This window comes from Panthera pardus, unplaced genomic scaffold (assembly GCF_024362965.1).
Source record: "Panthera pardus isolate Hobbes unplaced genomic scaffold, ASM2436296v1 HiC_scaffold_18, whole genome shotgun sequence".
In the NCBI taxonomy this organism is placed as follows: domain Eukaryota; kingdom Metazoa; phylum Chordata; class Mammalia; order Carnivora; family Felidae; genus Panthera; species Panthera pardus.
The window spans coordinates 17928644-17942113 of record NW_026526743.1 but is presented as its reverse complement, the minus strand read 5'-3'; the positions used below and the strand labels follow the sequence as shown (position 1 = coordinate 17942113).

The 13470-nt window shown below is 58.3% G+C and overlaps 1 protein-coding gene across 2 annotated transcripts; it reads left to right on the top strand.

The window, feature by feature from the left end:
* The first annotated feature begins 454 nt into the window (after positions 1–454).
* Positions 455–13441, top strand: ARHGAP33 (Rho GTPase activating protein 33). 2 transcript variants are annotated; one of them, XM_019422955.2, is made up of 22 exons: positions 455–588; positions 2496–2593; positions 2673–2757; positions 3108–3188; positions 3296–3433; positions 3858–3950; positions 4531–4653; positions 4742–4819; positions 4904–4970; positions 5054–5113; positions 5202–5354; positions 5444–5546; positions 6777–6921; positions 7002–7084; positions 7168–7275; positions 8618–8763; positions 9406–9559; positions 9644–9789; positions 9869–9943; positions 11014–11688; positions 11781–12172; positions 12266–13441. In XM_019422955.2, exons 1-22 carry the CDS (start codon positions 583–585, stop codon positions 13049–13051), a joined length of 3795 nt encoding a protein of 1264 aa, XP_019278500.1. In that variant the 5' UTR covers positions 455–582; the 3' UTR covers positions 13052–13441. The 2 variants fall into 2 exon arrangements, with proteins under 2 accessions (XP_019278500.1, XP_019278499.1); XM_019422954.2 differs by having other exon boundaries at positions 11781–13441.
* Positions 13442–13470: the final 29 nt, after the last annotated feature.

Genomic DNA, 13470 nt, shown 5'->3' with positions numbered 1-13470 from the left:
AGGGTCAACTGACAAAGCTGGAGCTAGAGGATTGAGACCTTGAAAAGCTACTTGGGGATGGAGAAAAGCCCTGAGGCCATGGAAGAACCCAATTAAGAGTGTCAGAAGGGGGAAAACAGTGTCAGAGGAGTGGTCACTGAGAATGGACTAAGGGGAGAGCCCACTGCTTAGTGTTAGAAGTGTTGGAAGCAAAGCATAAAGAACCTGGGGGTGTGTCTCGGGAGGGCAATGACAGCCAATGAAAAGCAGTCATGGGCGCGGCGCTGTCAAACTTCGCGGGGCGGGACCGAAGAGGCCGAGCCAGGGATGGGACCAAAACCCAAGCCAATGAAAAGCCGCTAGGTGGGCGGGGAGTCATCCTAAGGCCAAGGGCGGAGCCAATGAAAAGCGGCGCCGCGTCCCCCACTGCCCCGCCTCCGTGGGGCGCGCGCCGGAGCCACGGGCAGCCGTTAGGGGCGGGGCCTGCAGCCGCCCGCGCGCGGCTCGCGCCCTCCCCTTTGTGTCGCCATGGCGGCGGCAGCGGCGACGAGGACGACGAGCGACGGGCCGAGCGCGGCCGGCGCCTGAGGAGGCTACGCTACCATGGTGGTGAGGGGCCCAAGCGGGCGTCAGTCCGTCCGCGTGTCAGTCTGTCCGCGCGCGGCCCCGCCCCGCGCGCCCCGCCCCCGGCCCCGCCCGAGCCCGCGGCCTGCGCCGCCCCTCACCCCTCGTCGAGGTCCCTCTCGTCCCCCGGCCTGGTCTTGGGCCCAAGCCCTTACCCCAGCCCCGCCCCCTCAGTGCTCGTCCCCTTCCTTGTCCTGGATGGAGGTGACAGTGGCCGAGGACCCAGGCTTGGGGGGGAGGGGCTAGTCCCGGGAAGGACCCGCACCACGAAGTGGCCCCCGCAGGGGCCTGCTGAAGCTTCCCGGGTCCTTCGCCAATCCCCATCCCAGAGCCATCCTCAGCTTCCTCTCCCCACCTCCACCCTTTTCTGACTAGCCCACTCCCCCTCCTACCACCAGCCCCCTTCGCGTTCTTGAGCCCCACCCCCACCCGGCTCCATCCTCAGCCTGACCCTTTTCTTCTCTTTCTCTTCCATCTCATTCCGTTCTGTTTCCTCTCAATCTACGCTCCCTTACCCCCCATCAGCCTGAACCTTTACCTCATCCTCTCCAGCGTCTCCCCTCTCCTTACTTCACCCCAACCCCAAACCAGCAGTGTACCTCTTGCTAGATCCTTGGGTCCTTCTCCATCTTCTTGTCCTCACCCTCCCTCCCCCACCATCTCCCTCTCCCACCATGCTGCTTCTGCTCATTCATCCATTCATTCTCTCATTCGCTCATTTAACAGACATTCCCTGATACCTCCGGGCAGACCCCATGTTCCACGTGCAAAGAGATTCAGATCTCATCCTGCTTTGAGGAGCTTTCTGAGCTGGAGGGGGACAGACCTGAGGGTGAGACCCAAGGATGAACTTGGGGTCTCAGGGATATGAAGGAAGGAGAGGCTAGAGCCCAGCCTGGAAAATCCCTATCTGGCAGCTGGTTAATTTATTTGTCAGGTTTTACTTGGTTCCTGCTGTGTAACTGGACACTGGGACCCACAGAGGAATCAGGCAACTTTCCCTGTGAGAAGCATCAATTCTGTGCCCAGCTATGTGCTGGAGTCCCTGATCCTGGGGAAGTCACAGTCCAACGGGGGAGATGGGCTTGTCACCAGTGACATCTCAGAGTGCTCAGGGCTGGAATGGGGATAGAGGAGTCCAGAAGAGGAGGCTGACACAGCCTGGGTCAAGAGGACAGAATGAGAGTTGAGACCTGAGGCATGAGGAGGAGTGAACCTACTGAAAGAATTAGGAAGAGTGTCCCATGCAGAGAGAACAATCTTTGCAAAGGCCTAGGAGGAAATGAGAAGGTCGTGCTTTTGTTGGACTCTAAAGTGTGAGCCCTGAGAGTAGAGGCCATTGGGGGGGAAGGCTGGGCTGGAGTGGTAAAGAGAGACCTGAGAATTCAGAGTTTATCTTGAAGATAACAGGGAGCCATTGAAGGTCTATGATCTATGGAGAGACAGGTAGATCTGTGTGGTAAGAAAATTATACCAGCACTTGCTAGGAAGAAGCGAGCAGGAGGGGAGAGGTTAGAAGCAGGAAGATTGATAAGATGGGAGCTATGATTGTCCAGACATCAATGAAAGGTGTGGAGAGGCACATAGGGGAGATGACTATACTCCGCAGGGGCTAAAGGAGGGCTTCAAACAGGGAGAGATGGTACCAGCGTGCGCTCTCCCTCCCTCACCCTCAGTCCCTTTTCTTCCAGCCCCCCACCCCAGACCACCCACAAAGAAACAGGCCTACCCTCAGTTGCCTTCACCTCCCCCTGACCTACCCTTCTGCTCCATGCTCAGGGCAGCCTGTGAAGCAATTCGGGCCTCTGGGCCCAGGCTCACAGATAACAATGCTCCCGTTGTCTCTCTGCTCCCATCTCTGGAGGCCTCTGATTCTTCTTTCTGCTCTACAGGCTCGCAGCACTGACAGCCTGGATGGCCCAGGGGAAGGCTCAGTGCAGCCTCTGCCCCACACTGGGGGGCCTAGTGTGAAGGGGAAGCCTGGGAAAAGGTGAGAGGTGAGGGTGAGGCTCAGCTTAGGAGGGGGGCCAAGCACAGGAGCCACTAGTGATGTGTCACCTGTCCCCCAGGCTCTCGGCTCCTCGAGGTCCCTTCCCTCGGCTGGCTGACTGTGCCCATTTCCACTATGAGAATGTTGACTTTGGCCATATTCAGGTATGGGGGCTTTGCACCCAGGTGGGAGGGTGAGATCCTACCCAACCTTGAAGCAGTATCAGCCACTTTACCCCTGAAGCCTATCTCAGGAATAGCTGAGCAGTCACTGGCAGGAGGTGCAGGGTGGAAGAGAACTGTTATTCATTTGTTCGTTTCTTTATTCATTCACCTAACTTTTTGTTAGGTGTACACACTGTGCCAGGGCCCTGTACTCTGAGACATCAGCAGGCCCTGCCGTTAGGGAGCCCCAGGCAGGGGACACAGATCCATTTCCAGATAGTGCTAACCTGGGAATGTCAGGACTGGGACAAAAGTGAGGCCCTTACCTGAGCCTTTATTTCCCACTATAGCTCCTGCTGTCTCCAGAGCGTGAAGGCCCCAGCTTCTCTGGAGAGAATGAGCTGGTGTTTGGGGTACAGGTGACCTGCCAGGTGAGGCCACCCCTCCTCTCATCTAGCCTGACAGTCTGGTCTTCATGGTCTACACTGGCTCAGTGTAATAGGACTACTGCTCCTTTCTGTCCCTCCTGCTCCCTCAGGGCCGTTCGTGGCCAGTTCTGCGTAGCTACGATGACTTCCGTTCCCTGGATGCCCACCTACACCGGTGCATATTTGACAGGAGGTTCTCCTGCCTCCCAGAGCTTCCCCCACCCCCAGAGGGTGCCAGGGCTGCCCAGGTAAACTGTTTATGGTCCCAGCCTCAGCTATGGTGTGTCCTCATAAGCACTGTGTGAAACCATCAAGGGAGGATAGTTAAATATTTAAACACTGGTATGGCCCGAGTTCCAACCAATCAGAATGGAGAGGCCCAGAATAAAACTGCAGCAAGGTTCTGGAGGCTCCTTTCAGCTTTAGGATCATGGGAGTTCCAGGGGATTTGGTGGGAGAGTCGGCATGGCCAGACCAATGGGGGCACACAGGAGCTTGGCATAGCCTATTTACTAACTGATATGAAAATATTTCAGTGCTTACCAGTGGAGCAGCACCCATGCATTCAGGCTGAGTTTCAGCCCTGTCTAGAGGTGAGCTAGGGCAGTATAGGAGGGCAGTGACTCTCTCAAGTTCCCCTCACAAAAGCCCATCCTGACAACCTGCCCCCAGATGCTGGTACCACTGCTGCTACAATACCTGGAGACCTTGTCAGGACTGGTGGACAGTAACCTCAATTGTGGGCCTGTGCTCACCTGGATGGAGGTAGGCCCGGGAAAGGGGACTCGGGGTGGGGAGTGAGTGAGGGATGTCTGAGGAGTGAGAACCAGCCAGAGAGAGTGTGTGGGCACAGGAAAGAAACGAGCCAGAGTGGAGGAGGCACTGATATTTCAGTGTCTGTGTGGGCACATGCCTGTGAGAGAGAATAAGTGTGTGTGTGTGTGTGTGTGTGTGTGTGTGTGTGTGTGTGTGTGTGTGAGAGAGAGAGAGAGAGAGGCATTGGACTATGGGGATGTGAGGATTTCAAGATATATCAGTTAGAAATAGGTTTTACTGTAACTCACAGAACACTCGGCCAACAGTGGCTTAAACCAGTCGGTTTTTAGAAACCAAATGTGCAGTGTCATGGAGGATGAGGGTGCAGGGGTATCCCGGGACATGAGAGGAAGGAGGGGCTTTGTTGGGTAGGGGCAAGAATTTAGCTCTTTGACCGATAGCTCTGACTGACAGAGGCTTTTAGGTAGGGGACAGGTAGTGAGCTCCACTGGACATGGAGGAACCTCCTCTGCCTTTATTATCTTCTTCTGGCCTCTCCCTGCACATCCCTCTGCCCCCACCATCTCAGCTGGACAACCATGGCCGGCGACTGCTCCTCAGTGAGGAAGCCTCCCTTAACATCCCTGCGGTGGCCGCTGCCCATGTAATAAAACGGTACACAGCCCAGGCACCAGACGAGCTGTCGTTCGAGGTGAGGCTGTGGGGAAGCGGACTCCACCTGGGCTCCCCACTTCCCCTGTCCCTTCTGACCCTCCCTCCAATTACCTTCCCACTCTCAGGTGGGAGACATTGTCTCAGTGATCGACATGCCACCCACTGAGGACCGGAGCTGGTGGCGGGGCAAGCGAGGCTTCCAGGTGAGCCTGGCTTGGGGTGGACAAGTGAGGCAGGGCACTGTGCCAGCTAGGGTGGCCTACTCGCTGACCCCAAACCCTCTTCAGGTCGGTTTCTTCCCCAGTGAGTGTGTGGAGTTGTTCACAGAGCGGCCTGGCCCAGGACTAAAGGGGGGTAAGTGCCAGGGGCAAAATGTGGAGGCCTCCCTGCATCCTTTGCTTGCCATCCATTCTCTCCACCTACTGTTCACCCCACAGATGCCGATGGTCCCCCGTGTGGTGTCCCAACTCCCCAGGGTGTCTCCTCTCTGACCTCAGGTAATGGGAACAAGGGGCCAGGCCCCTGCCCCCCACCATAAGATCAGTGGCTGCACTGACCCTGTGTGGCCTGCCTTTACCCCCACAGCTGTGCCCCGGCCACGTGGGAAGCTGGCTGGCCTCCTCCGAACATTCATGCGCTCCCGCCCTTCTCGGCAGCGGCTACGGCAGCGGGGCATCCTGAGGCAGAGGGTGTTTGGCTGTGACCTTGGAGAGCATCTCAGCAATTCAGGCCAGGATGGTGAGGACAGGCCCTATGTCTCCCTGCCCAGCCCTCTCCTCCCACCCTGGTTGCAACCTGCCTAGACCTGAGCCCCTGCTTTTCCCCAGTGCCCCAGGTGCTTCGCTGCTGCTCTGAGTTTATTGAGGCCCATGGGGTGGTGGATGGAATCTACCGGCTCTCAGGAGTGTCATCCAACATCCAGAGGCTACGGTGAGGGCCCTCCACCGAGCCCTTCCTTCCACAAACTCCTACTGAGCATCATCTCTGTTTCAGGCCCTGTGCCATGTGCTGGGGACATAGAGTTATCAGGGAGGGTTAGGAGGGCTTAGAGTGGGGTTAGACTGGGGCTGGGGGCAGAGAGGGCTTCCTTGAGGAAGTGATACCCACACTGAGACCTGAAAGGCAAGAGCAGAATAAGCATTGGAAGCAAGAGATCAACCTTCATTGAGTACCTGCCACATGCCAAGCATGAGGCACTGGGGACACAGTGGTGGATGAGAGACAACCAGAGATTCCTGCCCTCATGGGGTTCACATACTAGAGGGAGAGACAAACAAGGAAATGAGAGTGTGTACTAGCAGGTGACAAGTACTATGGAGAAAAATAGAATGGGGTGGGGAGGCTCATAATAAGTTGGGGAGGGGTATTGCAGTTTTATATAGGGTGGGCAGAGAAGGCCGCCTGGGAGAGAGCTTGCTCTGGTGGAGGTGAGGGAGTGAGCTGTGTGGATGTGCTGGGATGAACATTCACCATGGAGGGAACAGTTAGTGCAAGGGAAAGCGGCAGGAGGTCATGTCCCGGAAGGAAATGGGGGCAGAGCATACAGGGCCTTTTTGATGACTGTTAGGATTTTGCCTTTTACTCAGAATAAGGGGGTAACCACAAGAGGGTTCTGAGCTGAGGAGGGACAGCATGTGGGAGAGTCTAAGGGGAAGCAGTGAGCCACGAGCACTGGGGCTGACAGGAGGCATGAGGTGTCAGTGTGGAGCCTGAGACTCTGAGAGACAGGCATGAGGTCACATGATAGGATGTTTACCCAAGAGCAGTGGGACTTCACCAGAGAGTGGTGAGCAGGGGCTATTGGGATTTGGGCCACGTTTTTCAGTGACCTCCAGAAGCCAGGAGAATGACAGCTTCGTGGAAGGAGCATGGTCACACTCTGGATTCAGATAGCCTTGGGTACCCACAGCAGGGGCATCTCCCACCTGAGCCTCAGTGTCCTTCCTGTCAAATGAGGCATGCTCTCTGGGGCACACAGAGTTGTTGCGGGGGGGTGGGGGGGGGTGGGAGGCGGTCAGTAAGGTTCTGCCTCTGAAGAGCCCAGCACAGGATCCATGTGCATGCACCTATGTGTGGCCACTTTGGGAAGTGGGGGAAGAACATGGCCAGGTGGTTCGGCTCTGACCTGAATCTTTCTCCTCTTTGACCTGGTGGCCTCAGGCATGAGTTTGACAGTGAGAGGATCCCTGAACTGTCTGGCCCCGCCTTTCTGCAGGACATCCACAGTGTGTCCTCCCTTTGCAAGCTGTACTTCCGGGAGCTGCCGAATCCCTTGCTCACATACCAGCTCTATGGGAAGTTCAGTGTGAGTAAGGGAGCTGGCAAGGTTGGAGGGTGCTGGGATGCATCTGGCCCAGCCCCCATCATGCTTGTGCATAATCCCAGGAAGCCATGTCAGTGCCTGGGGAGGAGGAACGCCTGGTGCGTGTCCACGACGTCATCCAACAGCTGCCCCCACCACACTACAGGTAAACCAGGAGGGGCAGAAAGGGCTGTGGTGGGGTCCCAAGGGAGTTGAGGCTCAGGTGTCCTCCTCCACTCCCACCCCCAGGACCCTGGAGTACCTGCTGAGGCACTTGGCCCGCATGGCAAGACACAGCGCCAACACCAGCATGCATGCCCGCAACCTGGCCATTGTCTGGGCACCCAATCTGCTACGGTAAGCTGGCAACTCACCAGCCTGCCCCCTCAGCCTTCTCCACTAGCTGGGCCTCAAGAAGCCCCCCACACCCAGAGCCCAACTTTTGCTCTCTTATTCATTTCATTCAACACATATTTCTTGAGTACCTTCTGTGTGCCAGTTCCTTTCCTCAGCACTGGGACACAGTAGTGAGCAAAATCCTGTGCTCCTAAGTCCACATTTTCATGGGGGAGATGAACAATGAACCATCAACAAGAAAAATAGAGACTATGGTCTGATAGTGATGAGTACCAAGGAGAAAGATTACAAAGCAGGGAAGGGAGATGCACAGGGTCATGGTATTTTGAGATTTTTAGAGTGGCAGGGAAGGCTTCAAGTAAGAAGCTTCTGTGGCCAGTAGCAGCATGAGCCACAGAAGATTTGATGGTGACCAAGACAGGCAAGCTCTCTGTCCCAAATAAAATAGGTGGTACATCAGATGGTGGATATAAGAACTATGAGGACAAAGAAACAAAAAGAGAAGGCAGCTTACAATTTCAAATAAAGTGGGTGGGGAAGACTCCACGGAGAAGGTAACATTTAAGAACTTTGGAAGGTGAGGGAGGGACACATGTGGCTATCTGGGGAAGAACAAACCAGACCGAGGGGACCAAAAGTGCCAATGTCTGGAGGCTGGGAAGGTGCCCGGTGTGCTGGAGGACCAGCGGGGAGGCCAGTGTGGCTGGAGCCCAGTGAGCAAGGGAGGGAGGGGTTGAGGGGGAGGAGATGGTGAGGTCAGAGATGCCAGGGGACCAGACAGAGGAATGACTTATGATTTGTGGGTCATGGTAAGGACAGACTTTACCAGGACAGGGGTGCAGCCAGGGGAGGGCTCTGAGCCGGGAGGGCCTTGACCCAGCATGGAGGGGCTACCTCTGGCTGCAGAGGGGAGCAGACTGCAGAGGGCAGAACACAGAATGGAGGGGGAGGGGGCAGGGAGGCAGGGAGGAGCTGTGGTGTCTGGGATGGGAAGGGTAGAGGCCAGGCCAGGGGTGGGGACAGTGGGGGAGAGTTTAGATTCTGGAGAGATTTTGTGGGTGGAGCAGGGAGGATTTCTGAGAGATTGGATGTGAGTGTGAGGCAAAGAGGGGGATCAGGAACAACACCCGGAGGTGTTTGGCCTGAGCATCGACTGAGCTGCGGACAGGGAGGAAGGAGGTTTGGGGAAAGGTTGAGAGCCCAATGCTAGATGTGATCACTTGGGGAAGGTCAGAGGTGTTAGATGACAGTCATTTCTTCCATTGGCTCCCCATTTTGGGTAGCTAAAATCCACCAGCTGGAGCTTAAATCACCTGGCCTCCCTCTCTCTCTTCCCACCCAGGTCCATGGAACTGGAGTCAGTGGGGCTGGGTGGGGCCGCAGCCTTCAGGGAGGTTCGGGTGCAGTCTGTGGTGGTGGAATTCCTGCTCACCCACGTGGATGTCCTGTTTAGCGACACCTTCTCCTCTGCTGGCCTCGACCCTGCAGGTACGCCCATCTCACCCGCTCATGTCCTGGCTACTGCCCCCTCATTGTTAGGGCTGCAGTGGGAGGGCAGGTGGGCTCCCAGCCCTATCCCTACCCCACTGAAGCTGGACCTCCCTCCTGGCTCCTTGAGGACCCCGCCCCGGCCTCTCCCTCCCCTCCCCCCCCCCCCTTCTCATTTCAGCTCCTACGCTCAGGATCCCCACTTCTTGGCCCGGACATCGTTCTTCCTTCACCCCTTGTAGCTCCTGGGGGCTCTTGGGGCCATGGGTCCATCTGGGAGGAGGTGGGAGGTCCCCAGACTTGACCCCGCCCTGGCCCCACCCAGACTCCCCGCCCAACCCGGGACCCCAGCCCAATCAGGATTCAGCACGTCGGAGGGCCCACTGGCCCGAGGTAACTGAAGCCAGAGCCGCTGCCCTCGCTGGCTGCCGGGAGCTGCCTCCTCATCAGCTCGTTCTGCCTCACTCCTCCTCCTCACCTGCCTGCTGCCCACCCATTCCCGCCTGATCCGCCCTGGCCCCCTGCCTTGCCAGCCCGGGTGGGCACGCTGCGGGGCCGGGGCTTGGGCTGTAGCGCTTGGCTTTGCCCGTGGCCTTGAATGGCACCCTGAGCTGACAGCTGCCCCCTTTCCCAATTCCCTAGGCCGCTGCCTCCTCCCCAGGCCCAAGTCACTTGCGGGCAGCGGCCCCTCCACTCGCCTGCTGACGCTGGAGGAAGCCCAGGCTCGCACCCAGGGCCGTCTGGGGACACCCACGGAGCCCATAACTCCCAAGGCCCCAGCTTCGCCTGTGGAGAGGTGAGTGGAATGCTAGGGGAGCATAGGATCAGCCTGGAGGCCCCAGATCCTCAAACTGTCTCCTGTGTCTCATGCAAACCCCAGGAGGAAAAGGGAGAGAGGCGAGAAACAGCGAAAGCCAGGGGGGAGCAGCTGGAAGACATTCTTTGCCCTGGGCCGGGGCCCCAGCATCCCCCGAAAGAAACCTCTACCCTGGCTGGGGGGCACCCGTGCCCCACCGCAGCCTTCAGGTCAGAGGCCGGCAGTGGGCGGTGGTGGTAGGGGGAGGCACTCTGAAGTGCCCTGTGACCATTGTACCTCTCCTAGCAGGTGGCCGACCTGACACTGTCACGCTGAGATCTGCCAAAAGCGAGGAGTCTCTGTCATCACAGGCCAGCGGAGCTGGTGAGCACAGGGTGGCTCATGCCTGTGACCAGGTGGAACTGGGAGGGCCGGGGGCCCTGAGGTGGCCTCTAAATGTGCTTCAAATTTGGGGGGTTGGGTTTTTTTTTTCCTTAATCTGGACATTAGGTACAATGAGTTGGATAAAGCATCACCCTTGGTTCATGATGTACTGTGATCGTTGGTTCAGGCAGGGCCCTTTCAAACAGTCTTCTATGCATTCCTGTTGAAAAACAAATCTAGATAATAAAATGAACACCCATGAACCCACTGGCCAGAACTAAAAGAGCCCCACGACCTTACCTTCAAGCTTCTCCCCTCGCATCTGCTGCCTCCCCACCGGAGGCGCCCTCCAGACTTGATGGTCAGCATCCCCTTGCTCTAAGGTCTCCTCACCTGTAGGCGTCTGCATAAATAACATACAGCACAGTCCTAGTGGTTTTGGATCTTTAAAGGTATCCTAAGAAAGGGGGTATGGTGTTGGATGAGGAACATCACTTTTCACTCACTGCCACCCATGTGGCCAAGTGTAGCCCAGGCTCGTTCCTCTCAGCTGCTCTCTGGTAGCCGTGTGTGGATGTCCTATCCAGAGCTGCATGTCTGTCCCACTCCCGATGGGTTGAGGGGCTCTGGTGAGCGATCTCTGCCATGCCCCACACTCTGGTGAGAGCGCTGCACGTACCCAGGAGTGGATGGAGGTGCATGCTGTAGGGTATGTTCATGTCCAACTGTACATGAGAAGGCCCACTTGTTTTCCAAATATGGCTGCCCCAGTCTGCACTCCCACCAGCTACGTGTGAGATCCCATTGGTCTCATGCTCACAAGCTATGTGGTTGTCAGACTTCGTTCTTGCCTTTGGGTCTGGAATGGTTCTCCTCATGGTCTTGCCATTTATTTCCTTTATCACTGTGAGTCTGAACAGCTCTCCCTGGATTCGCAGCCATTGTGACCCTATCCAGGGAAGTGCCTCTTCGTGTTCCTCCACCAACCCACTGGGCTGCGTGCCCTATTCTCACTGATGTATGGGTACGTAAAGGTCTGGCCCTTGACACCAAACTGTCCCCTCTTCCAGGCCTCCAGAGGCTGCACAGGCTACGGCGACCCCACTCCAGCAGCGATGCTTTCCCTGTGGGCCCAGCACCTGCTGGCTCCTGCGAGAGCCTGTCCTCCTCCTCCTCCTCCTCTGAATCCTCCTCCTCTTCTGAGTCCTCATCATCTGGATCCTCAGCAGCTGGGCTGGGGGCACTCTCTGGCTCCCCTTCACACCGAACCTCAGCCTGGCTAGATGATGGTGACGAGCTGGACTTCAGCCCACCCCGCTGCCTGGAGGGGCTCCGGGGGCTCGACTTTGATCCCCTGACCTTTCGCTGCAGCAGCCCCACACCAGGGGACCCTGCACCTCCTGCCAGCCCAGCACCCCCAGCCCCTGCCTCTGCCTTCCCACCCAGGGTGACCCCCCAGGCCCTCTCACCCCGTGGGACCACCAGCCCTGCCTCGCCCACCGCCCTGGACATCTCAGAGCCCCTAGCTGTATCAGTGCCACCTGCTGTCCTGGAGCTGCTGGGGGCTGGGGGAACACCTGCCTCAGTCACCCCGACGCCAGCCCTCAGCCCCAACCCAGGCCTGCGGCCCCATCTCATCCCCTTGCTGCTGCGTGGAGCTGAGGCCCAGCTGAGTGACACCTGCCAACAGGAGATCTGCAGCAAGCTGTCACTGCCTGGTCCCCGGGGGCCCCAAGGCCAGCACGGTGAGTCCCGCTCAGTCTACCCTACACCCTCATAGACCCAGAAGCTGCACCCAAGACCTGCTTGACTCCTCTTCCCATTCCTCTCTGTGTAGGTCCTGGTACAGATTCTCCGCTGCTGCCCCCACCCCTGTCCCTCCTGCGCCCTGGGGGAGCCCCGCCCCCACCCCCCAAGAACCCAGCACGCCTCATGGCCCTGGCCCTGGCTGAGCGGGCTCAGCAGGTGGCCCAGAGACAGAGCCAACAGGAGCATGGGAGCACCCCTTCTGCTCCCCACTCCCCTTTTCACCGCTCACTGTCACTGGAGGTGGGCGGTGAGCCCCCAGGGACCTCAGGGGTTGGGCCAGCCCCCAACTCCCTAGCCCACCCGGGTGCCTGGGTTCCTGGACCCCCACCTTCCCTACCGAGGCAACAAAGTGACGGGAGCCTGGTGAGGAGCCAGCGTCCCCCAGGGACCTCAAGGAGGGGACTCCGAGGCCCTTCCCAGGTCAGTGCCCAGCTCAGGACAAGTGGGGGATGCAGGGGGTGTGGAGATGAGCCAGAGACAGCAGCTCAGTTCCTGTATTCTGTCCCCACACAGGTTCCTACTCCTGGCTTCTTCTCTTCGGCCCCCCGGGAGTGCCTGCCACCCTTCCTTGGGGTCCCTAAACCAGGCTTGTACTCCCTGGGTTCCCCATCCTACCAGCCCAGCTCCCCAGCCCCGGTCTGGAGGAGCCCCCTAGGTCCCCCTGCACCACTTGATAGGGGAGAGAACCTGTACTATGAAATCGAGACAGGTGAGGGATCCCCCTACTCTGGCCCCACTCGGTCCTGGAGTCCCTTTCGTTCTATGCCCCCAGATAGGCTCAATGCCTCATACGGCCTGCTTGGCCAGTCACCACCACTCCACAGGTCCCCCGACTTCCTGCTCAGCTACCCACCACCCCCCTCCTGCTTTCCCCATGACCACCTTGGCTACTCAGCCTCCCAGCATCCTGCCCGGCGCCCTACCCGGCCTGAGCCCCTCTATGTCAACCTAGCTCTGGGGCCCAGGGGTCCCTCACCCGCCTCTTCCAGCTCCTCCTCCCCTCCTGCCCACCCCCGTAGCCGTTCAGATCCTGGCCCCCCAGCTCCCCGCCTCCCCCAGAAACAGCGGGCCCCCTGGGGCCCCCACACCCCTCACAGGGTGCCTGGGCCCTGGGGCCCTCCAGAGCCTCTTCTGCTGTATAGGGCAGCCCCACCAGCCTACGGGAGGGGGGGTGAACACCACCGAGGATCTTTGTACAGGAATGGGGGGCAAGGAAGGGAGGGGGCTGGTCCCCCACCCCCCTACCCCACTCCCAGCTGGTCCCTCCATTCTGAGGGTCAGACCCGAAGCTACTGCTGAGCCACGGCTGGGGGAGACCTTCTTCCTTTCCCTTCCCCCTCACTGATCTTGGCCCAATCCAATCCCTTGTTTTGTATTTTCTTGAGCTCCTGACCCCTACCCTTGGTTTCTAACTTTGTAACTTGTTTCTGATGTGGGTCCCTAACCTGTTATAGCTTTCCTACCCTGGGCCGAAGGGCACACCCATCCCCCCACCGTCCTCCCATCCTGGGGGCTCTCGCACAAATCTGAGGGCTAGGCTAACAGCCTGTCTTCCCTCTCCCTTCAGGAGCCCCCAGCTTGTCCTGCCCTGTGCACAGGGGGTTGGGGAACAGCTCCTGCCCATCTCCACCCCCCTCCAACACCCCCACTAAACCATCTGATAAAATTAATAAAAATGGTGAAAATATGGCTGCTAGTGTCATGCTGGAGCCAGATGC